The 24,186-nt window shown below is 48.3% G+C and overlaps 1 protein-coding gene across 7 annotated transcripts in view; it reads right to left on the minus strand.

Moving 5' to 3' along the window:
* RPH3AL (rabphilin 3A like (without C2 domains)) overlaps positions 1 to 24,186 on the minus strand; it is a 47,517-nt gene that overhangs the window by 19,589 nt on the left and 3,742 nt on the right. Inside the window, exons 1-6 of one of the 7 annotated variants that reach the window (XR_008453149.1) lie at positions 23,089 to 23,168; positions 19,959 to 20,117; positions 15,359 to 15,470; positions 13,892 to 14,035; positions 11,788 to 11,917; positions 7,747 to 7,833 (exon numbers count right to left, since the gene is read on the minus strand). Coding sequence is in view for 1 of the 7 variants with exons in the window: in XM_009558496.2 (XP_009556791.2) it covers positions 7,747 to 7,833; positions 11,788 to 11,917; positions 13,892 to 14,035; positions 15,359 to 15,435 (438 nt within the window). In the remaining 6 variants the exon portion in view is untranslated. Of the gene's footprint in view, positions 1 to 7,746; positions 7,834 to 11,787; positions 11,918 to 13,891; positions 14,036 to 15,358; positions 15,471 to 16,571; positions 16,700 to 19,626; positions 19,691 to 19,958; positions 20,118 to 22,807; positions 22,956 to 23,088; positions 23,174 to 24,186 lie in introns of those variants that run through there. The other 6 variants (XR_008453148.1, XR_008453151.1, XR_008453153.1 and 3 more) reach the window with 6 other exon arrangements.

Here is a 24,186-nt window from a genome sequence, read left to right on the forward strand (position 1 = left end):
TGTCTCGGCACAGAAGGAGGCCTGGGGAGCAGCTGCACATGCAGGACACAGCAGGCAGAACAAGGATTTGCACCCCAATCAGTGCCATGCCTTGAGGAGGGCCAGGCTGTCCATCCGTGCTGCACACTGGGTAGCTGGAACACACAGAGCATCCCCTCACAGACTGCTGGGAGGAAGAAACTCTTTCTAACAGTTGTTCTCTGAACATCTGTAATTAATTTGAAGCACTGAAGAGACCAATTGTCTTCAGGCAAACTACAATTTAGGCACACCGTAAAACCAATCAGACACAGCAAGGACTGCTGTGAGAGAAGGGTGGTCACCCCCAAGTTCCTCACTACCCCAAAGCAAGTCCAGTTGTACAGAGAGTTAATGATATAATACAGCCAGCTCTGATGTAGTAATGCTAGTATAAAATTGATTCTATGCACATATATTCACTTTAAATTGGTTCTAATAGAGTTTGGTCTCATTATAGCTGTACTGAAAGTTTTGAGATCAGCTCGAAAATAGCCACGGCAAGATGCTCTCCCCTGTATTCATTTTTACCTCTGCTCCCCCCAGGTTAGCAGTGTGCCCCATCCGAAATGACTGCGGTTCACGTCCTGTTCTGCACACGGGCACACAGGTTAGTTTTAGCATCCATGCATCAAAACAAATCGATGCTGCTGACTGCTATTGATGGAAGTTTTATTGATCGTAAGAGTGGCCTGACAGCAAAGTTCTTGCTTGATTTTAAATTAATAACTTTATACAGTGATCCAAGAATAAAACTGTTTATTAGCAGTTTGCTCTTCCAAGGAGAAAAGAGTTTTGCTCCCACCAGTCCCGTCGACATACCTGATGAAATCCTGCCCCCATGGCAGCCTGCGTTTGGGTAGAGATGGAATTTCATCAGCAAGAGGGACAGCCAGACCCTTAGAGGCTGTTGCAACAACCCAATTTTAAGTGATATTTGATCAACCCTCACTCTGAGTGCTTGAGAGAAGGGAGTGAAGATCAGTACCTGCATTATCCCAGATCAGGACAGGGTGGTCCACCTTGTGGCTCAGAACAGAGCAGCCACACCACGCTTCATTTGCTGCAGCCGTCCCCTGCCCACTGCACTCAAACTAACTCAGCCAAACACAACCAAAATCCACACTAAATATTGACTTCCTTCAGGCTCCTGTCCTTCTGCCTCCCCTGACACCTCAGCTACCCTAAAGCGAAGTGGAGGAGGACACGGGGGAGAAGAGCTACATTAGCAACAGACTCCTTTTTTTTATTACTTCAAACCAATTTAACAGCCATGGCCATGACAAGTCCAGAGAACTCAATGCCTTTTATAACCCTGATAAAACTCCTATTAAAGTTGCATCAAGCCATCATTACAGCTACAGGATGAGACAGTCAGAAGCAGATGCGTATTTTCATCCAGCACATTCAAGTGCAGCCTGTAAATGGGACCTAACAGAAAATCACTGGGCCCTGGTGAAATGCACGTTACTGCTCAAATTTCACCCTCCTCTTTCTCCTTCTCTGAACATACAAGTGCTAAAACAAGCTCCTAGAGAACTCACTAGGATTTGCTGTTGAAGGGAAATGGTCACAGCTGAAGGAATCATAACACACCCTTGCAGCCCTCCTGGAGTTCACCTTACCAAGCCACATGTCCCACAGGGATGCTTTGAAAGGGTCTCAGCTGCAAAGCCACATTTTCCTCTACCAGCTACTCTTTGCCACACAATAGCTGCTCTCATTCTGCAGCCTCATTCCTCTGCAGGACCCCGCGCTGGGCTGTGCGAAGGCAAACAGCTACCTTCACATTCCATGCTGACACCAGCATTATTGGCTCCATCTCTCAGCAGCCGAAAGGCGGAGAGCAGGTTCTCGTGGGCTACAATGCTTCATGAAGAGAACGGCACCTGCAAACTCAACCACCCAGGGACGACTTCGTTGCCATTGCCCTCACGCAGCACATACCCACACACTCACTTTGTCCCAGCTCCCTACCATGGCTCTGGCACGCTGCAAACCACTGGCAGAGAGAAAGAGCTAACGCTCTTCAGCTTCGTTATTTGCATTCATCTGCTTTTCCATAACACAGAGATTTCCAATTACATTATTTACAGCAATCTGTTGTCAACTCCCACATTCAGCACTCGAGGATGAAGAAAATTAAAAGGCAGTGAAATTGCTGTTCGGAGCTTTGTTTCTGGAACAGCAAAATCTATCGCACCTCTGACCCCATCGTTTCTCAAACTGCGATGGCTGCCAGCCTTCAATGATTTATCATTCCCCTCTCAATCAGGCCTCTTTCTTCCCCTGTGGCTCTATTCTAGAGGACACCGTTTGAGTCTAACCACTTGCTACCACCCCCCAAAATAATATGGCAGGCTATTGATGAGTTGTTTGAATTGCAAACAGGTGCACATCACTTCGATTCAATCCAGAGTCACCCAAAATAAACACTCCCCTCCATCAGTATGGTATTTTGCCAAGAAATCATCATACCAGGCAGGAATAACCCTGGGCTATGTTGGCTTATAATGTTCAAAATGATATGAATGTATATGTGAAAAGGGAAGGCTTGGGGGCAAAAGGGGAGGAGACAACTCCATTCTTCCAACGCAGTAATCTTCTTCCTCTGCAGGGTTTATTGTGATAAACCATGAAATGCAGCCAGCCATGACACTGCCATTCATCAAAGGAGAAGACATTAAAGGGAAAGTGAAGCAGAGGGGGCAAATTAAAAGTTTAAGAGGTCTCCAATAGCTGTCACTCTCTTTCATATTCAATGGGTTTAAAAAAAGCCATTTCCCCCCACCCTACTGAAACTGTTTTCATTATCGCTACAATTCTGGATGTGTCAATTCAAATGTAAATGTGCACAAACGCTTCCAAGAGGATTTTAATTACGATGATAGCATCGCTAATTATGGATATAAAAAAAAAGTTACATATATAAAATGGTAACTCAGGAGGTGCTTTGCAGTACCTGGTGGTATGAGTCAAAACAAGGCAGTGCAGAGAGTTAAACAGCTGGGCAGGGATTTGACAAAACCTAGCAGGTCCCATTACTGCTTTGGGCCAAGAGGTGACAGGCAGATTTCTGCCACACTCAACTAATTTACCACGGGCATTGCTGCCCAAGCTGTTATCAAACTCACGTGCTCTGCTAGAGGCCTGGCAGCAGAGCATCATTCCAGCCTGTGTCACAGCTCCTCCCAGGCAGTTTTGCTTCTCTGACAGCTGCTGCAATGAGCCCTTTTTGCCGGAGGACTCGCTCCTTTTCTGCCCTGCATTCTCATTCCTGTGGGTGCATCACTGCTTCACTGCCAAGTTAGCAAACACGCTCACTGCAAACCCGTTGCCACCATTCGCTACAGCCAGGGATCAGCATCCCTGATCGCGCCAGGGGTCTTGATACACATGCAGAAACAGGACTGCCCCAAGGAGGATCAGCCCTCCATGCTTCACCTTCACAAAGGCAGTGCAAGACGTATAGCCAAGAAAGGCAGTGCAGCACAAAGAGGAAAGAAGAAGGAAGGGAGATTCTTGCCCTCGAAAGTGAATGTGAGCTTGACTGAAATAGCTCCTACCCTTGCTCGCAGGAACAATAAAAATCAATCCACACCTGCTTTAATTCCACTGCCCTCAGAAAACACTGCAAAGGAAAACAACTACAGAATGTTGGGAGAACAAAAGAGGGGTTTCAGTGGATGTTTCTGCAAAAAGCTGGGACAAGAGGTATCTCCAGCAGGCCAGTTCTGGCCTAAAGCAGATGAAGTCTATCTTATTTCAGGAAGAAGGGATGCACTTATGATGCGGGGGTGTCTGTTGGAACTTGGGGATGTTCTCTTTGCCAGTAGGAACATAGAGGCTCTGCCAGGTCCCGGCCACGTTTGAACACTGTACTTTCCTCCCAGCACCTCAGGGGCAGCTTGGAGACTTTCACCTGGCATGCACACATCATGCTCAGCAGCTCGAGTGCTGCCAAACACGCTGTCTTGCTTCTGGATGACTGGGACGCTGGCAGCACGCAGAATCCATTAATCACCTCCGCTCTCCAGAAATAAGACAGTGTCAGAGGAACTTGTTCCTCATTGCTATGCAGCACAGTCTTCCCAGTTTTCAAGGAAACAGAAAGCAGCAAAGAACGCTTCTGAATGGCTGAGGATAGGATTCCAAAAGGGATCTATGGGCATCAAACACTCCAACTGAAAATTTGACGTAAACAATAGATTCTTTCTTTAGTCTTCCTTCGACACAGGCATATGGATGGTTTAATCCTAACTGAAGCAAGCAGAGATTCTGTCCACATAGCAAAAGGGGAAAGATGACTACCACATGCCACTAAACTTATGCTAGCTTAAATTAAGCCTACAGGGATAAATAATAACAAGGAAGACAGAGGGATGAAAGCTTTAGCACGTAAGAACAATGCCATGCACTTTAGCTGTTAGCTAGTGTGTGTGAAAGTCAGCCCCACCATCCTGGCTTGGGATCCTGGCGGGCAACAAGACTCATGAGCTCACTAAGCATGTGGCAGAAGCTAAGAGGACAATTACAGTCCTAGGTTCTTGTCCCAGCCCGACGACACTTATTAACTCTAGCTGACATCATTTAGTCCATCCAGGTTTCCGAATGACCTCCCTTTCTCACTTCAGTGCCTGACAGTCTCTCACTAACAGAGCTGAGAGTTTCATAAATATCATGCCCAAATAGCTTGAGCGGTGGTTCAGAAAATTACAGATGGCGATCAAAGTGCTGATGTTAAGGGAGCTGCCTAGCTTGGAAATACCACACCTCACCACACCTGCTGGGCGAAGGCACTCTGGACCAGTATCAAACACTCACCCATTAGAGCTGGCCAAGCTTAGGGGTCTGAGCATGGCCCTACAAGTTAGGGGTGTTGCCAGAGCTCTGTGGCCTGGGACAAACCCACTTTAAGCATGTGCTTTGTTAGTGTGGGTTAAAGAAGAAATGCACTGAGAATTATAGAATGGCTTGGGTCAGAAGGGACCTTAAAGCCCACCCAGTCCCACCCCTGCTGCCATGGGCAGGGACACCTCCCACTGGATCAGGTTGCTCAAAACCTCATTCAACCTTGGCCTTGAACACCTCCAGGGATGGGGCAGCCACCACTGCTCTGGGCAACCTGGGCCAGGACCTCACCATCCACAAGGTGGTAAAAAAAAAAATAAAATTCTTCCTAATATCTCATTTAAATCTCACCCCTTTCAGCTTAAAACCGTTACCCCTCATCTTATCCCTGCACTCCATGATCAAGAGCCCCTCCCCAGCTTTCCTGTGGCCCCTGTCAGTACTGGAAGCTGCTCTAAGGTCTCCCCAGAGTCTTCTCTTCTTCAGGCTGAATAACCCCAACTCTCTCAGCCTGCCCTCATACAGGAGGTGCTCCAGCCCTCTGTGCCCTCCTTTGGACTCGCTCCAACAGATCCACATCCTTCCTGTGCTGAGGACTCCAGAACCGAGTGCAGGGCTCTAGATGAGGTCTCACCAAAGCAGAGCAGAGGGGAAGAATCGCCTCCCTTACCCTGCTGTTCACACTTCTTGTGATGCAGCCCAGGGTACAGCTGGCTTTCTGGGCCACAAGCGCACAACTCTGGCTCATGTTGTGCTTCTCATCCACCAGGAAAGGTCGTACTGGCTTGTTACTGCATCACACAACCCAAAGCGCTTCAGAGGATTCCTGAAGCTCCCTGCCTGGATCCCAGGAAATAAAATGGGACTGATATTTCCTCGCCATACAGGTTAGACAGAAATGAGAATATCTGATCCCAGAGAACAGACATCCATCTGCACTCACTGATAGCAAATATAACCTTTAGCAAACAGCATGGCCAAATGGGTTTTGTCCAGAGCAGATGGCAATACAAGACAGGTCCAGATCACAGAAACAGACGGCAACAAGGGACAGGCTGTGAACACAAGCCCTTAAAAGCAACCTGGCAGTTTAGTGCATGCCCTGTAATATGACACCCGAACCAGCTTCAAGAACTGCAGTAGCACCAGCCATCAGCCTGAGGCCAAAGAGCCTCACCTCTTCCTCACAGACTCCCAAGGAAGACCAGATCTAAGCCGCTTTTCAGACATTTATTCTGATATCGCCTCGACTTCCCTGCCCTGGCTGTCATGCTTCAAGGCTTCTGCTAATTCTCCATGCTTCCCTGCCTTCCTCCAAAATAAAAGCAGAGCATGTGGGACGACAAGGGGGATGTATGACTCGATGCCTGGCTGCGTGTCCACATTGTGACCCTTCCAATCTTCTCCTGGTCAGGGCACCAGCAGCAGTGCAAACAAGAAGGGAGATGGGCCTGAACTGACCTTAAAGGGAATAAAATAAATAAAGATGAAGCTTAGGGATGGGAAGTAAGATGAGGCTGCTGATTTAGCGAAAGAGGGAAAGTTCCATCCGTTTTCATTAGGGAAGTGTTTGGGCCGTATCTCAGTTTTCACAGAGAGACCAAGCTCTGAAGGTTACTGTAACCTCACATACTGGCCAGGTTAATATTCTTCTCTGTCCTGTGACCACAGCTCCTCATTATTTTTATAAGAAATAGGAAAAAATCCAAATTATACAGTGTGGGATGAGAAAAAATACAGGAAGAACACAATAGAAGAAAAAGTCAATTTTAGTTCCATACCCATCTCCTCTCAGAACACAGAAAATACCTTGATCTGCCTCACTCTCCATTTTGGAACATCCGTTTGGACTTCAAAACATCTGGATGATTTAGTGTATCAAATTATTAGAAATATTGAAGGAGTCGGAATGCTCTCTGCTGGCCCTACCCATACCCACACTGCTGCTCCAAATAGCAGCAGCATCCACATACCCCTCATATTACCTGAACATGAACTTTGCAAGTGATCCCATGCAGAAAAAACCCTCCTCTGTAAAACCTAAGTAATGCTAAGTCTCCAGAACTAGTATAAAAATAATTCAGCATCTCAGACATCTGCAGAAATGCTCTCACTACACTTTCAGAAGTGATTTAACGGAGCACCCAGGTTTCACAGTTGGTTGCAGTGGTCAGAAATAGCTGCACTGGACTGATGTTCAAGGACCACAAGCAAAAGACCAAAACAAATTGATGAGAACAAATGAAAATCCTTCTATAATCACAGAACAAATTCACGGACTTCATTTTACTGCAGAGCAGCAAGCCCTGATGTTGGTGGATGCTGTCTGGCAGACAAGAATCGAGGCAGGCTATTACTTTTTGCAGTGTAAAGTCAAGGATGAAGGATATAAAATTTAGAAACTTGCATCAGAAGTCTCTTGCCCATAATGCCAGCAAGTTATGGGATTTTGCAGGCAGGGAGGAAAACAGACTTAAAAGCTGCAATCCTAGTTATTTTTAGAGGGACAAATATTGCAGTTATGATTTAGACCTCACCAGCTGTATTAAAGAACCAGTGTTAGCCAAGTTTATTTGTCACAGAGCTAGGAGGGAAACAGCACAGCAGCAAAAGGTAACTCTTTACGACTCCAGGTAGAAAAACCACACAAAGCCATGCAGGCTGCACAAACTGGTGTCTTTGTTTCTCTTCCACCCCCTCACACACCAAAGCTGTCACCATCGTGTGTATTCATGGAGTCTGCTTGATCTCCCGGACCCCATCCCAAGCTCCCCTCTCCAGACCCAAGCACAGGAAAGAGCCCACACACGCTCAACACAGGCTTGGGGCAGCTAGGCACATGCTGCTGAGCCCCATCTCTCCACAGCTGCATTTTACCTCTCTCTGCTCGCTGCAGATCTTGCACAACCAAAGAGGACGTTTCTGAGCTCCAAAGGTTTCTATTCCACACTTGGTGCAAACTTTCTGAAACAAGGAAAGAAAAAAAAAGGGAAAAATGTCGGTGTTAGCAACTCCCCACAGCCATATAGGCCTTGGGAGAGAGAAGGTTGAGAAGCATCTACCCTCACAGTTCTGTCTTGCTTTCCTTAAAAACCTAAACATGGCACAATTTTCTTATTTAGCCTCAAGAACCACTGATTGCAGGAAGCTGCTACAGGTCTTCATGGACAAGGTAAATGTACAGCACAGCCCTTGACTGCAGGGTGAGAAGAAAACCGGACAGCGTGAATCAAATCTCATGATGAACAGGCATATTTCTAGAGAGGTTTTTTTTATTCCTCTAAATCCTAAACCCCAATCACTGTGGCATGGAAAGCAGCTGTAACCAAGTACAAAACAAGCACAAGTATGTGCAAGACTGGAATCCCCCTACTCCCTTCCCTCCCACAGGTAGTCTTACACCCCACAGCTTCCCCTCCCTTTCAGCACGCACTTGGCACTATTGATTTGTGGCTGCTTGGGAAGCGGGCACGACTGTGCCTACACGCACATTTCCTGAGCAGAATGCTTGATAGCACCGCGCGGCCTCTGTTGCTGCACAAGGGAACTTTCATGTCTCCGATGGCATTACAAGCCATTTACAACCTGAATCACCTAATATTATATAATGAAGCTGATGTGTATCAGGCTTGGCTGACAGCTTGAATGAGAAATCGGCTGAATTCTTTGATCCTCACAACCAAAAGCAACTCACAAGAGGGCCCTGGAGAGCAAAGAGAGACGTGCAAATTTAATCCCCCCCAGCTAAGGTTTTACACATCCCCCTAACCAGGCTGCTCCTCCTCTGAGCCATGACTGTCCAGGGAGGAAAGTCTTAGTGGCTCACTCGGCCATCAGTGCCCACGCCTGGAGGAGCAGAGTGGCAAAACGATGGCACCTGAGGCAATGGCTTCATTGCAGGAATAAACACAACTACTTTGGTCAGAGTAGTCCAGCGCAGGTCTACTCCCAACTTGCACTGCACAGCAAGTGGCAGACAGCACCAGCAGCCCCACAGAGGTCGGTGCTCCTCTCCATCTCTCTGTTCCTCTCCTTGCCCTCATCCTCCCAGAGAAATAAGGAACAACTATTGGGTCTGGTGCATCAATACTCAACATGGTGCTACCCAAGCCAAGAAGGACTGCAGATGCAATATGCAGACACCACCTGAAGTACCCCAAAATCTTCCCCCCTCAACCCAAAATCTGAGGGAGTAACTCGGTCATAAATACCCTCAAAGATCCCAGTCCCCGCCTGTATAGCACATTCAAACACTCCCTCTAGTGGAAGTTTCCAAGTGATTTTATTCCTAGCCATAAATTTTTAAAGTTCCTCCAATATAAGGAGGTTTCCTCCTCCCTTTCTTCACAGACTAGCTGGAAAATTGAGCATCACTCACAACCCCTCAGAAGAAGACATAAAAATCAAGGACATTAAACGCAGCCCCATTCCTTATTAAGTACAAGATAAAGCACTTTCTCCTCCTATTTATACTTCACCTTTTATATATGATACCAATACCCTCTGCATGATAAATGACACATTATGCTTTGTCTAACTACTGCTATTGTTAGCACACCTGGATTTGCATACAGCTTTGTCTTGCCATAGCACATTTATTTCTAAGAGAATAAAAACTAGTATTAAAAATATTCTTCACAAAACAGAAAGTGGTGCTCAGAGAATCCACCGTGCTACAAGAAATACAGAGCCTCTATTCAGCAGAAAGGACTTGCTGAAGGTAAGTTCTTTGCTATATTTCAGATGCGTCATTACAACAATTCCTATTATTGAATTAAATGAGCTGCAATGAGGCGGTAACAGAGCAACACTAGCAATAAAAATATGAACTTTAAAAATCCATAATTCCCTGACAAGGCATTGCTTATTGCATACAACACTGCATGAGTGATGGATATCCCTGGATGAGAGGGAACAGCTTAAAGTAACAGTCTACTCTGTGTGCCCTGCTAAAGGGTTCACTGCTCCCCGAGTTCGCCCCACAACATTAAAAAGCAGCAAGGGGAGAAGCCCAGGGCACCCAGTCAGCATTGCCCTGAGCTTGCACACAGCTGAAAAGTGCAGCCAAGCTGAAAGCAACTGCAAAATGCACACTGGAAAAGTAGGGTTTCATCTTAAATCAACGTGGATATGACTACTCCTGAACTGCCCATACTCCAGGCAAAAAGGGAATAACCACAGAGAAACCCAGCCCTTCTCTGGGGTCTTCTGGTCAGAGCCCTCCCGGAGCCTCGGGCTCACACAGCTGCACTAGCTGGAGGGGTTAATACCTGCCACTGCAAATGAACAGGGCACAGAAGGGTCTGCATCAGCTTCTGCCTCCTCATTAGAGGACAAGGCTCACAGGAAGGCTGTTAGAAAACATTGTCAATGTGACCTAGCTGGCTTTGGACAAGGTGAGAGTAGAACTGCCAAGGGAAGAAGTCAAGAATACAGCTTATCCTGTTATTCTGCACGCTTGAAATGCAGGAAGCAGCTAGTCACCTCCTGTCTGCCATCCAGCCCTTCTTTCTTCACAGACTTTGTGCAGAGAGCCCGTGCTCCTCTCCAGGGAAGCTGCTCAGTAGCTCCCCTTTAAGCCAGACCCTTCCTTTCCCAGTACCTTACTGCTGCTTCCTTCCCCACCTCTTCCCCAAAGGGCTACTTTCTACCTGGCTTAGGACTCAGTGGTTCAAAGACTTATGTTTACTTTTCCAGTTACTGCCTTACAAGTAACCCTCTGCATAACCCCTGCCTCACTCAAGCCATTTCTATAAAGAGCATGCAGCGGAGAAACTCCCTGGACAGCAAAGGCAGCTCAGCTCACAGCAGCTCCCGGCCCAGTCAGCACATCTGAGGGATGCTGGGACCTGGGTTTTGACTGCAAGCAGCACCCAGCACCCTTCTCCCCTCTCCTACAAGAGCTCTAAGCCCAGCAGAGCTGCGGCCGACCATGGACCTCAGGCAGAGCAGGCTGGCTGCACTGAACTCTATCACACAAATTCCAGCAGTGCCAGTGGGAAAGACTGCACGTGGCTCTTGACCACAGGGGTGCCAACATGCACCACGCCACAAGAAAGAAGCAGGTTTTACTCAGTGCTGTCCTGTGGTCTCCGTGGGATATCTCCTCAGTGACAGGGTAGGTGACATGGACAAGTGTCTCCTTGACTCCAGTACCACCATGATCAGAGTCAGCACAGGCTGCTACCTTCCACCCTATCACCAGCACATCCTAGCAGGTACCCTCACCTCTTCCCAGCCAACACGATGAGGCAAAGTCACTTACAGAGGTATCTCCCCAGGGAAAGATGAGCTTTAAGTGCAGCCTCCCAGCAGAGGGAGGATAAGGTGGTTGCCTTGGAAATCATCTCCACAGCAATACAGATTAACCCCTTGGATGCAGAGCCTAGACAAGAAACAATTGTCCCTGGGACACTGGCAGAACAGCAGCCTTCCTGGAAAGTGCTGCCCCCTTTCAAAGAGCCCCCGTGCAGTCCAGCCAACACCACAAACACCGCCCCTGAGGCACAGGCTAACTTACATTATCAGGGTTGGAAATCTTACACTGGTTTGGAACTTGAAGATGGACTTGAGTCCTCTGAAGAGACACAACACTGGAAGGTCTAAGGGCATGTCTTGCAGTAAACAACAGTAAAATACATGGATCTTTCCACGAGTTGCCTCCAACAGAATTACATTTCCGCCCCTTCTCCCACTCTGCAGCTCCAGAGGCGGGCCGATGCACCCCATCTCAGCGCTAAGTGCAGTTCAGGCTCTTTAGGGTCCTGAGGAGCAAATTAACCAAGGTACAAGAGAAAACCCAATGGTCTGACAGCACTACCTAACTCTGCCGAGCCTCCTAGCTTCCAAGAGGCCTGGGAGCATTTCCTGGACAGATCATCTACCAGGAACAGGGAGAACCTGTGTGACCAAACCCACCTTTTTGCAATCCTGACAGAAGACAGATGTGCTTCCCAGCAGCCCGAGCAGTTCACCGCAGAGCAGACACTGGGAGAGGCCATTGCCCATCGCGTTCTTTCTCATGTTCTCCAACCGCTCCACCAGGCGCCTGCGGGGAAGCAGGCAGAGCAGAGGTCACAGCGCTCACCTGGGAAATCAAAGACTCAGCCTACCTTTGCTGCTTCTGAGCAGTTCAGGGCCACTTGCTGGGACCATATGCACCTTCACTTCAGTCTCTCTTTCCCATCAGCTGCCTCTTGGACTTGAGGGGATACAAACTTCTGTAAATCCATCTACCAATGCTCACCAGGCTCAGAATAATCAAAACCGCAAATACACTGCCAGGCCTGACTCAGTTAGTGGGTGCAGTGCAGACGGCTCACAAGAGGGGTTTGTCCCAGTGCCCTTCAGCTCAGTGTTGCTGTGGCCACACAGTCTCCGCACAATGACTTCCTGCCTGCAGAGCAGGAAAAGCATTTAATGCTCAGATCAGAGCAAGTCAGACAGCATTGGAAAAAGGCAGAGAAGTTGGATCTGCCAAGCCCTGCCCCGTTCTTACCTACAGTCCCTGCAAGGAGCACTGCAGGCACACGATTTGTCCACATGCCATTAGAAGCAAGAAAGCCAGACTGAAGCCATTAGACCAGAATGAGCCCGGCTGCAGTACAGAAATGCCAGTAACTAGTCCCTGCTTCATTACACAGCCCGCTTGGAAGACAGGAAGCACATATGTATGCACAATGTCCATAGCAGCAGGACTACAAAAGGGAAGGAAGGCAGGATATGCAATTAGGATGCAGGATATGGAGAGCATGCAGAGCAAGACTGCTGTCATGAAATCACTGCTTGACAATTCTCAGGCATTCATTTGTTGATGGGGACGATAACAGCCAGGCGATTTATCAGAAGCAGCGACCAGACACAGCCACGCACATGCATGCGGCTCAGGGAGGAAATGCAATCCCTGCTATCCATGCAACCCCATTCCCATCAGCGCTAATGTCCCATCAACCAAGTCCCACACCAAGAGCAAGACAAGGTCTGTTTGAAAGAGGTACTGCCTATGGTGATGTGGTCAGACAGCACAGCCAGATTGAGCCATCATTACTGGATTTATGATCCCTGACTTCAGTACAAGAGAACGCCCAGGAGTTAAGAAAGGCAATTCAGAGACTGCTTCAGCATGGGAACAGCAAGGGCCTCACTTTCTCAAGCAACACCATCAACCACACAGGAACAATCAGCCCCTTGGGGTTGCTGGCTGCTTCTGGGGCTGCTGCGGTGTCTCGTGTATCACACCAACATCACTGTCAGTTCTTGTCAGCAGTCAGTAATGTGCACGGCACAGGGATAAACGAAGCAGAGCGGCACAGAATGGGCCCTGCTGGACACAGGCTGGGAGTCACCGGGGTTTCCTGCCTCACAAACACCGGACGCTGCTGGGAAATGCTGCAAGACTGCCAAACTCCCCAGCTTTAAAGGCAGTCAGTGTAGGAAGAGCACAGACACAGCTGAAGTTGGACCTCCAGCAGGACTGAAAGCAAATGGAATTCTACAGCAGCAAAAGGATGTCCGTAAATTAAATATTTCAAGCTAGCAAACCCCTTCTAGAAGGCTCAGCCAACTAGAACATAAACTCATTCACTGCTCCCAGCAAAATCCCAGGGGGCTGCTGCAGACAAGGGAAAACTTAACTCTGCTGCCAGCAGCAGTTTCCGAGCCGTGCCATCCACTAGCCACGGGTGCAGCTGCACAGCTCGGCACCTTCCCCAGCCTCTTCTGGAGACACCCGGGCAGCTGCCCTAGCACAAGCTGCATTTACCACGGACCGTGTCACTGGCTGCATGCACAACAAGCCCCAAGGTCCAAAGAAGGCGTAAGAAAAGCTTGAGCCATGGAGAGAAGGAAAACATCACATCCTTCTCAACGCTCATCACCTCCAAACAAGCAGCATGAGAGAAAATAACTGACCTAAGGGATGCTCTGATTGATAGGGGCTGAGCTCAGGCAGCCAGCAGAGCCATTCCTCTGTCTGCGCTGACCTTTTCTTTCGAGGGCAGGGGACAAATGAACGTGACTCTACCCAATGCGCTGCTGCTCGATGATGTCCAATTTCTCTGCCTTGCGGATGACTTCTAGAATGACCTCAAGCTCCTGTGGGCTCAAAGCCTGCATCTTCCTCTGCTTCTCAGTCTGGAACGTGTGCACCGACCAGCCCGTCTGGAGCCTGTGGGAGAGGGTGGAGAGAAGAATTTAGCTGTGAAAGGAAAGCGCAAAAGCCCTGACCGGCCCCACAGGCCAAACCTGCCAGGCACACAGAGCCTGCTCTATGTCAGCCTTCCATCAGAGAAATCTGTTCTCTGGCTAACGCCCAAAGCAGGAGTCTCTTCTCATTAACCAGATCACCACACCACCCCTCCAGCAGTACCAAGTGCTGCACTTCTCCCTCTACCCCTCATTTCCCTTTCTGCTCCAGTTTGTATTTTACCTCTCCATGTCCTCACTCGAGGTTGACTCTGCCCAGTGCACCTTGGGCTGCCTATCCCAGGGGCACCCTTGCCAGAATAGTGCCAGACACCACAAATGCAACAGCAGATTCCCAAACACAAGGATTACCCACTCCCTCCTCTCTCCAGATCACATATTTCTAAGGTCCTCAGGTCAAGCACACAAACCGCCAGGCATGCTTGGAAATACAAATTTGGCAGCTTCCTCCCTTGGTCTAACCCAGGCCCACAGGAGGATTTTAGCAACTCACTTCCCTCTCTGCCTCACGTACAGCAGCTGACATTTCTCCTCAGCTCACTTGGGCACAGGCAGAAGCTTTCACAGCTCAATTAATTACCATTCAGTAGGGGTTTAGAGGTGATTGGATAAAGCCAGGGCTGCTAGCAGAATGCAAGGCACTATCAGACACAGCTGTGTTAATGAGGCTTTCAGGTGAAGGCTGGAGAAGGGGCAGAGGTGTGCACTGTTAAGGTTCAGGCAGTCCCCTCAGACACAGGGTGACCTATAGTCTAACACTCTGCAACAAGCTGACCCCAGAGATTCAGACACGAGCAGAGGTGGCAGTGACATGGTACCTGCTCCCAGAGAAGGAAAAGCACCAACAAATACAATTCTAGTGCTTGACTCACCTCCATCCCTTTTGCAGTAATGCAGTAATTTAACTTCAGAGGAAAATGAGATCAAATGACAAGTTTCTAAAACAAGAGAGTGCTGGCAGCTATCAATTATATTCAGGGTGCTGCAGAGATGTGAGCCTACCTCCAAGGCTTTCCCTTCACTCAGGGGAGGGCTGGTGGCATAGATTCCCACCTCACACCAGCCTTGCTGCAAACTCCACTGCAGGCTGGAAACTCTGAGCAGCAGCCACGCGCTGAGCCCTAGCTTAGCAAGCTCCTGTCCTACCCAAGTAGCACACTTCTAGAGCACAGAGGGGTGCTGTGACAGGCAATCTCCTGTCTCCTAACCAGCCAGTGCTCCACAGAGATTCTGGGAAACCATTCAGGCCAGAGCTGAGGCTGGAAGGAGGTTGGCAAGGACTCACTTGGCACGCAGTGCCAGCTGCCGGTCGTTGGGGCACACCCACTGGCCCATCCCGCTGCCAAATATCGTGTAGGCCATAGCACCAGGCTGGAGAGGAGAGGCAGGGATCACACCTGTAAGAAGCAAACAACAGCATTGAGCACAGCTGTCACCCCACCCTTAAGAAAGCTTGCCACAGCCTTGTTAACCACTCTTCTGGCAAGCAAAACAAAGGTGATCTGCCGGCATCGCACGTGGTAGAAGTAGACAGACTCTTACCCACAGACAGCGATAAAAACACACCATTATCCTCATAAAATATAAGACAATAAATACCTTCAAATACCTTGAAGGCAAGGCTGGAAGTTTAGATTTTATGGCACTCTGAACAAAAGCCAGAGACTATTTGTCAGTTTTGATGCTTCATTTCAAACTAGGGAAAAGCACTGTTTGTAAGAATAATCTCTGCCCCATCACCTCTAGAGGCCCAGCACTGCAGTACTGACAGAGAAAGACACCCTAAAGGACACAAAGAAGCCACAGTTGCTTTTTTTTACCTCTTAATGGGGTAACAAACAAAAACCCACGCGACAATCAGCATGAATAGTGGCAAGTCATTTCGTTCATTAAAACTGCCTCCATAATAGCCTGATATTTATAACTACAGCCTACAATAGCAGCTTGTTTGCATTCTCTGATGTTTAAGACAGCGCCTCTTTCAGCAGTTCTACTGCACCTCCTGTAACCAGCATGATCACAGCAGTGATTCCTGGTGTTCAACGGCAATTTCACCATGAACTGATCAGTAAAGGCAGCAGGAGCCAACTTCCACACATTCTTGGAACAGATTCCCAAAGGAGACCTTGCAGCTAAGCAGTTTTAAGTCCTACCAGCAGCTCACACAAATGGAAAGTGCCAAGGGACAGGCACAACCGAAAGATTTCAGTAGAGGCAAAACTAGCCTTGATGTACTGAGCTTTTGTCCAGCTGGATTTACCTTCCAGCACAGCAAGAGTCTCATAACCCTAATGCACAAGCTTCCAGGTATTAATACTCACCTTTCCCAGATCAGACACTTGCCAGCTTTGAAACCATAACTGCAGGGCAGATAACGTATTTAATGCTCTTTGGCAAACACAAATCAGATACAACAGCAGACAAGGAATATCACCTGCCAACTGTGCAGTAGTTCCCAAGAAAACACATGTTCCGGTCTCAATCCACAGCACACTTACCTCAGCAGTGCCTGCCTGTGGTTCAGCGTGCTGCATCTACACTTGCTATCTACTGCTGACACACAGAGCTTTCTGCTGCTGTGCCAGGCACGGAGGCTGCATGACCTTGGCTCTCTCACACAGGCAGGCACACAGCTTGAGCAAATCGATCTTTCTCTCCCGAGGCTGAGCTCACGTGTGTCACACTCAACCCCGAGTGCAGAAACACTAACTCGTGTCAGAGAGCTGACAGCTATCTCCTGCCAAATCCCACATCAGCCTTGAGAGCCCAAATGCTTACAAACAATGAACCGGTTCCTTCCTCTCTGATCATCCAGTTTCTGAGAAGAGTCTCAAAACTCAATGCTTACGGCAGACAGGAGAGAAGAGGAGGAAATCCACATGAAGCACAGGTTTCTTTCAGCGCAAGGGGACAGATGTGTAAAAAAAGGTGAAGGCTGTAAAAATTCAGCATAATGCTCAGCAGCACAATCTGACTGCACAGCAAAATGAGGCAAGGAGGGGATGGGGGGCTGCAAGAAGGGTTCAGAAGATGGTTGAGACAGGAAGGATACAGAAGTGCACACAATTTTTTGAACTTTTACTACATCAGTTAAGGTGATCCCTTTTTTAAAGGGATTGTCTCTAGAAGAATTCTTTGAACCCTGGCATCCATGATTTACCAGGTGCTTTCCCCACTCTGCTCAGTGCCACACATGCTGTGGGCTTGCATTTCGATTTTGTCCTAGAACACCTCCTGCTCTTTTCATCTTGTTCGTGATCTCAAGCAAGGAGAGAATGCAGTCCCCACACACATCCCACAGCAGCACACACACAGGGGAGTGATCAACCATTAACTGCAAAAGAATACAGAGGTTTTCGCCCCCGGGCCAGCGTCAGAAACAGAGAGAAGCTAAAATTTCACACAAAACAGCTGACCTGGGATTTTGCAGATGTTTTCCAAGCCTGTGATGTGCTGTTACAGGATTATATGCACCCGTACCACCCCCCCAAATGAATACATTAAGTAACTCTTCAGAAATACCACATACTCTTCCCTCCTCGTCACATACACCTGAAGAATAGCACAGCCTACAGAATGTTCACTGGTGAGGCTGAAAGCACACAACCATACAGATGTGACCAGCACTTGGCAGCTGTGGGATGTTTAGCATAAAAGCTAGAGCTGGAGATGGGCCCCAGACCCTGGTCAGGGCAGAGGAGTGCACCAGCAGCTGTCCTTTCAGGATAGAAAGCAGTGCTGAATACATCTGTCCCTCCTCTGCAGAGCTTTATCTGCTCTAATAGAGCTGAAGGCAAGTCAGAATAGAGCACATCAGCTAAGCATTTTTCTCAGGAGAGATTAAACTCATTCTCCAGCCTCATTCCATAGCGCTTTTCTCAGCATGACTGAACAAAAACAAGCAATGTCATGCTCTTTTGCCACTTGTTACTCAGCATATGCTTTCTGTTCTCCACCATTCCCTAAGCAGCATCTGCAAGGAGAGAAGGAAAACAAAACACAGCTCAGAGTTCCATCATATGCTAAACCAGTCTCCAGATAGATTATTCCCTAAAATATTTACAGGAACATTTTCTTTCAGCAGCACTGGGTATCTGCTGCTCCCTCTGATACAGACTGGCACTGCAGGTGGCTTTGCGCCTTTGCCTCTGAAAAAAGCCTAGTGCAGTTGGACACAACTACCTTGGGGAAGAAAACAAGAATTGACATGGGACTGTGGGCCACAGTCTGCTGGGGTGGAAATGGGAGCACTACTAGGACTGAATGGAAAGGAATATCTTGCACAGCCACAGGAATGATGCCAGAGACATGGTACCGGTATCTGGAAGGCATGAAGCATGCTCCCTCTTATCTCCGTACAGGACAAGAAGTACGGTGGAATCAGCATAATCAGAAACACCAAGACAGAAAAACCACGACAGCCTGCGGAATCATTTCTACGGGCTGTGGTGAAACACCCCTCTCTTGCAGTCAAGACTCCTCTGTGTTCTCTCTCAATATTCCAGTTTACACCTACTGAGCCAAATCATCCCCCTCCCCAACCTCCTCTCCATAAACTAACAAAGGGCAGAAGCAGCCAGTCTCTAGCGGCAAGAAAGATCCACAGATCTTGGCCCACCTGCACACAGAATAAAGCAGAAGTACTCAGCGTTACAGAAAGAAAACTTCCCACTCCAAGATTCTGCTCTTTACTTGAATTAAGAATGAAAAGGGAGCTCTTATCAATACTCTGTGACCTGCTTTAAAAACACTCCACCTGTTTGTTCCTTTCCTGTGATGGAGGAAGTCATGTGAAACACCACCTCATTAAATCTGAGTCCACCTGGCTGCTCTTGGCACAGGAGCTAAGGAGAGTGCTGCAAGGAAGGAGCGCTGCCCCACAGCGAGCCAGCCCTTTGCATGGGGCCAGGGGCACTTCAGAGGATGCTTAAGTGAGCACATGTCCGCCTGCAGCTCTGACGTAACATCACTTCTAATGATAAGAATTGGACTCTGCAGCCAGAGAACAAGGCACCTGAGAAAATTACTTCAGTCTGCAAGGGAAAAGTCTTCTGGTGGGGTCTCAGCAAAGGGAACAGCAGCAGGGTTACACTGCTCCTTGACCCCACATCCCTGCAGAGTGACCACAAGACAGCAAAGTGAGCAGGATCTTTCCCACTGGACAGCCCCTACTTGGCCTGAAGGATGAAGTAGTGGGGCAGCACATCCTCCAGGCAGAGGCTGGGGAGTGGCAAGTGCCCTTCCACGCCACCTCACCCCACCAAGCAAGCCAGCCACAGATCCTTCAGCAGCAACACCTTCCCAAAGCATCAGTAAAACAGCAGCGGGAGGTGTTCCCGGATGTATTCCTGATCCAACCACCAGCACATTTGGTACCAACTAACCACCAGTGACAGTGATGGCAGAAGCTTGCCGTGTTGGTCCACGCCACAGCTAGCCCTGGCTGACAGCAGTAAGCAGACACAGCCCTTTGACACGACACTCTTCGAAGCAATTCAGGCTCTCCTGTGAGACAAGACCAGTTTTCTCAGCAGACAGATCACATATATTTACCTTAACAACAGAGCACAGTCACAGCAGGTCATGCCAAAGGCCCAGTGAGCACAATACCTGCTATCTGATCAGCTCCAGGAGCAGATGCTTAAAGAAGACCATAAGAACAAAATACATAAAAGCAATATTTTTCCACAATACCCTCCCAGCCTTCAGCGATTCCTGGATCGTGCACTCCCTGAACCAGTCAGTGGCTCCTTTTTTAACACCCTTAACAGCTTTCTGTCCTATATTTATCAGTTTGCCTTTTCAGTTCACGTACACTTTCAGCATTATCTTGCTACACCAAGTCCATTCCCCACTCCTCCACCTCAAACACATTTTGACTTTACCTTGGCTACATCAAAGTTAAAATTGAAGGGTCTTGTTGACTTTGAGGTAGTCATTGCAGTAGAAAACACCTCCTGACAGCAGCGAAAGCACAGCCTGCTCGAGCCCTCCTGCAGCTGGGCTGATTACAGGTGCCCACGAAGCATGAATTCCTTGGAGCCCTGCAAATACAAAAATGTCCTGTACAGGCCCATAAGGCACTCTCCAGTCAGCTTTCATTCGCCTGGTTATTTCAGCTAAGCAGCGAGTGTCTATATTAATTTGTTTTTATAGGAAATTAATTAGACAATTTTTTTTTTAAATACTTCATTTAAAAAATAAAAATTAAACAGTTGGGCAGAGACGAGTTCCCAATTCCCAAGCCGAGCTGTGCCAGTATAATTAACTTGCCTGCTTGGAGGGCATCACCTCCCCCAGGACTCTCAGCTTGTACCAGGTACCGTGCTGGTCTGTTTTTCCTTTTAGCTGTTGCTCCCTCAAAGAGGCAGTGTAATTACTCTCTGCTCTGCGCACCAGACCCCATTATCCCCAGGAAACCTTAGCAACTAAGTGAGTGTTTGCTCTTGTTGCTATGACAGAGGATAAATGACTAGCAGAGATAGATAAGGTTAACCCAGCCTCTTCCTCCCCTCCACTGGCGGCCAGTCCCTTTTCCTCCCAGACACAAGTCACACAGCAGAGAGACAAGAGCAAGCAGGCAGTGAATAAAAGCTATTTGGTCCAGAGGCAAGCCCTCCATTCATGTTTTAAAGATCCTAGTGCCACAGTTGTATTTCAAAGCACACAACTGTTCTAAAGTGACAGAATAACCCTTGGGGCTGTAGAAGTGTGGCAGAAAACACACACTCGACTTTCAAGATACAGCCAAGTCTCAGAGTCAGAGCAGGGGAGTAACTGTGCCTGCGTAAGAGCAGCTCTGAATCAAGGCTTCATAAAAGTTTTTCTCACACACAGACCACTTTGAACTGCCCCTTCATGCCTACATCAAGCAGTTTTTCAGCCCCTCCAGCGGCAAAAGAGCCTGCTATAAGCATTGACGTTTTATAGGGGCTAAGGAGGCAGGAAGCACAAGGGCAGCAGAGCCAAGCAATCCTCCTCACCTCCCTGCTGCTGGCGCTCAGGAAAGGAGAAAGCACACAGGGACATGGCTGAGAAACAGCCTTTTTCAGTTCCTTACTGTGGCAAATCCCCACCGTCAGTGCAAACCCTTAAGAGCAGACGGACATCCAAGCAACACAAGGAATCCAATATGATCAGACTCGACATGCAGCTCTGCAGCTTGGGCCAACAGAAACAAGGAAAACACAATCTCCAGATAAACACTACAAAGCTTTGGCAAGTTTTGGGACAACAACTTAAGAATCCAATCAGACAGACTTTCTACCCATCTGTCCCACCATGAAGGCTCACTCTAACCAGTACCAGCACCAGTGAAACAGGGAAAACCTCATTGAGAGACTTCTATTTGATTTTGATTGGCCCAGCTCAAGGCAGACACAACCCAGCCTCAGAACATGGAAAGGGAGAGAAGATTCACTATCACATAAGGCCAAGTTGGGAAAGGAGCAAGTGAGAATGTGATTTGGGGTGGAAATGAAGAAGGTTCCCATGCACCAGAGCTGCTTTCCAATCTTAGCAGGAGTGGCAAGAAGTCCAACTCCTTTTAAGATACAGCTTATCAAAAAGCTTATAGAATACAATGCCTTAGGGGGCCAAGCCAGTCCTACAGTGTGAAGATAAAATCAGCTCTCCAGGAAAACTGACATACGGCACCAACGATCCTGTATTAATGAGGCACTTATTAGCATGGCTATTTGATATAGGGCAAGCTATAAAGAACCAGTTTTCACCCAAGCAAAGCAGTCTTCTGGCTCCCCAGCACCCTACAATGCTGGGGAGGAAAGCCAGCAGTATTCCACCTGCCAAAAGGTATCTTTATTTATCAGACTTTGGCCCTATTTCCTTCTGATCCCCAGCCAGGCAGGTGCATTGTGCAAAGTGAATAATTCATGAAGACAGCAGGCTCATTCTGACTCACATTCTGGGGCAGGTTGATCTGGCAGAGGCCTAGGAGAAGGAAATTAGCATCTAAACGGCCAATTAGAGAGACTCATTTCACTACTCTGATATACTAAAAAGCTCAGGAGGCCTCCTGGGCTGGAGGTTGGCAGGGTGGAATCAGCACCTCCCAGACTCCAGAGAAGCATCAAGTTTCTTAGAAAGAATTGGACATCGCAGGGAAGTGCTGAGCACGGGCCAGAGTTTATCAAGGAATCCCTTGCAGGAGAATCGCACGCCAGCCTGTATCATGGATAACCTCAAGGGAACCAGGAAAATCACATTCACAGCTGACGGAGAAACTGCTGAATAGCCTGACCCCAGGCATCACCAAAAACTTGCTATCCAGAGTAGAATCATTTGGTTGGAAAAGACCTTTGAGATCAAGCCCAACCATACGTGTCCACTACTAAACCATCCCTGAGCACCTCAGGCTTTTAAACACCTCCAGGGATGGAGACTCAACCACCTCCCTGCGCAGCCTCTGCCAGCGCCCGAGAACCTTGTTGATCGTAGGATCATAGAATAGTTTGGGTTGGAAGGGACCTTAAAGATCATCCAATTCAACCCCCACTGCCATGGGCAAGGACATCCCACTAGATGAGGCTGCCCAAGGTCCCATCCAACCTGGCCTTGAACACCCCCAGGGATGGGGCAGCCACGACTTCCCTGGGCAACCAGATGAAGAAACTGATGAAGACATCTTTCCCGATATCCAACCTGAACCTACCCTGGTGCAACTCGAGGCTATTCCCTCTCGTCCTATCACTTGGGAGAAGACACCAGTACCTACCTCTCTGCAACCTCCTTTTAGGTAAGAAGCGATGAGGTGTCCCCTCCTCTTCTCCAGGCCAAACAGCCTCAGGTCCCTCAGCTGCCGCTCATAACCCCTGTGCTCCAACCCCTCCGTGTCCTCGCACTGAGGAGCCCAAACCCGAGCCCAGCATCGGCGCTTCGGCTGCACCAGCGCCGCCTGCAGGTGTCGGTCCCTTCCCCGCTGCCGGGGCTTAGCTTGGCCCCCGCGGGTGGCTCCGCTGTCCTTGTGTCCCCCCTCCCCGTCCCCTGCGCACCCACCTGCCCCGCCGCCTCGCCGGCACCGCTGGGGACAACGCGGAAACGCCACCTGCACCGCCCCCCCCAAGGCTCCGCGCGCCCCCTGCCGGCACCGCCCAGCAACCGCCCCGCCCGCCCCCGGCAGCCGGCAAAGCCCGGCCCGGAGTACCGTGGGGCGGAGCGGGGCCGCCCGGCAAAACCCGGCCTGGAGCGTCGTGGGGCGGAGCGGGGTCAGGGTAGGTGAGCAGATGGAAGCGGGGGGGTGAAGGAGGATAGAGATGCTGGAAGAAACGAGGGAATTGGGAATGAGGAAAGGTAGGAGAGAAAAATGAAGTAAATAAAAAGGTAAAGCAAAAAAAAAAAAACTAACCCAAAACTGGAAACCAAAGCAAAATGTCAAACAAAACAAAAAAAAACCCCAAACCCAAACCAATGAAAAACCCCAAACCCAATAAAAACCAGACAACTCCTAAAAAAAAAAACACCAGTCAAACCCGACAAAAAAAAGGCAACTCCAACAAAAAAAAAACCAGACAAACCCAACAAAAAAACACCAAATAAACCCAATGTAAACCCAAACAAACATAATAAAAAACAAAACAAACAAACAAACCCAACATAAAACCAAACAAACTCAACAAAAAAAACAAACAAACCCAACAAAAAAACCCCAAACAAACCCAACAAAAAAACCCAAACAAACCCAACAAAAACAAACAAATCCAACAAAAACCCAAACCAAGAAAGAAACACAAACCAACAAAAACCCCCCTGAACCCAATAACAGCAAACCCAAACCCAACAACAGAAAACTGAACTACAACAAAGAACAAAACCAACAAAAGCAAAGTTAAAACAAACACAAACCCTCAAACCAAACCAAAACCCCCAAGAGAAACATAAAGCAAAACAGAAACCCAAAACAAAGAAGCAAAACAAAACAAAAAAAAACCTCAGTCAAAACAATTTAAACAAAAAACCTAAATCAAAATACTCCAATGATAAAACGAAACACACACCAAACCAAAACCACAAAAAAGTGAAACAGACCCCCCTAGCAACCCAAAAAAACACAAAAAGCAAAAAAAAAAACCCAAAAAGCAACCAAAAAAACCCAAA

Source organism: Cuculus canorus, chromosome 20 (genome assembly GCF_017976375.1).
Source record: "Cuculus canorus isolate bCucCan1 chromosome 20, bCucCan1.pri, whole genome shotgun sequence".
NCBI classification, from domain to species: domain Eukaryota; kingdom Metazoa; phylum Chordata; class Aves; order Cuculiformes; family Cuculidae; genus Cuculus; species Cuculus canorus.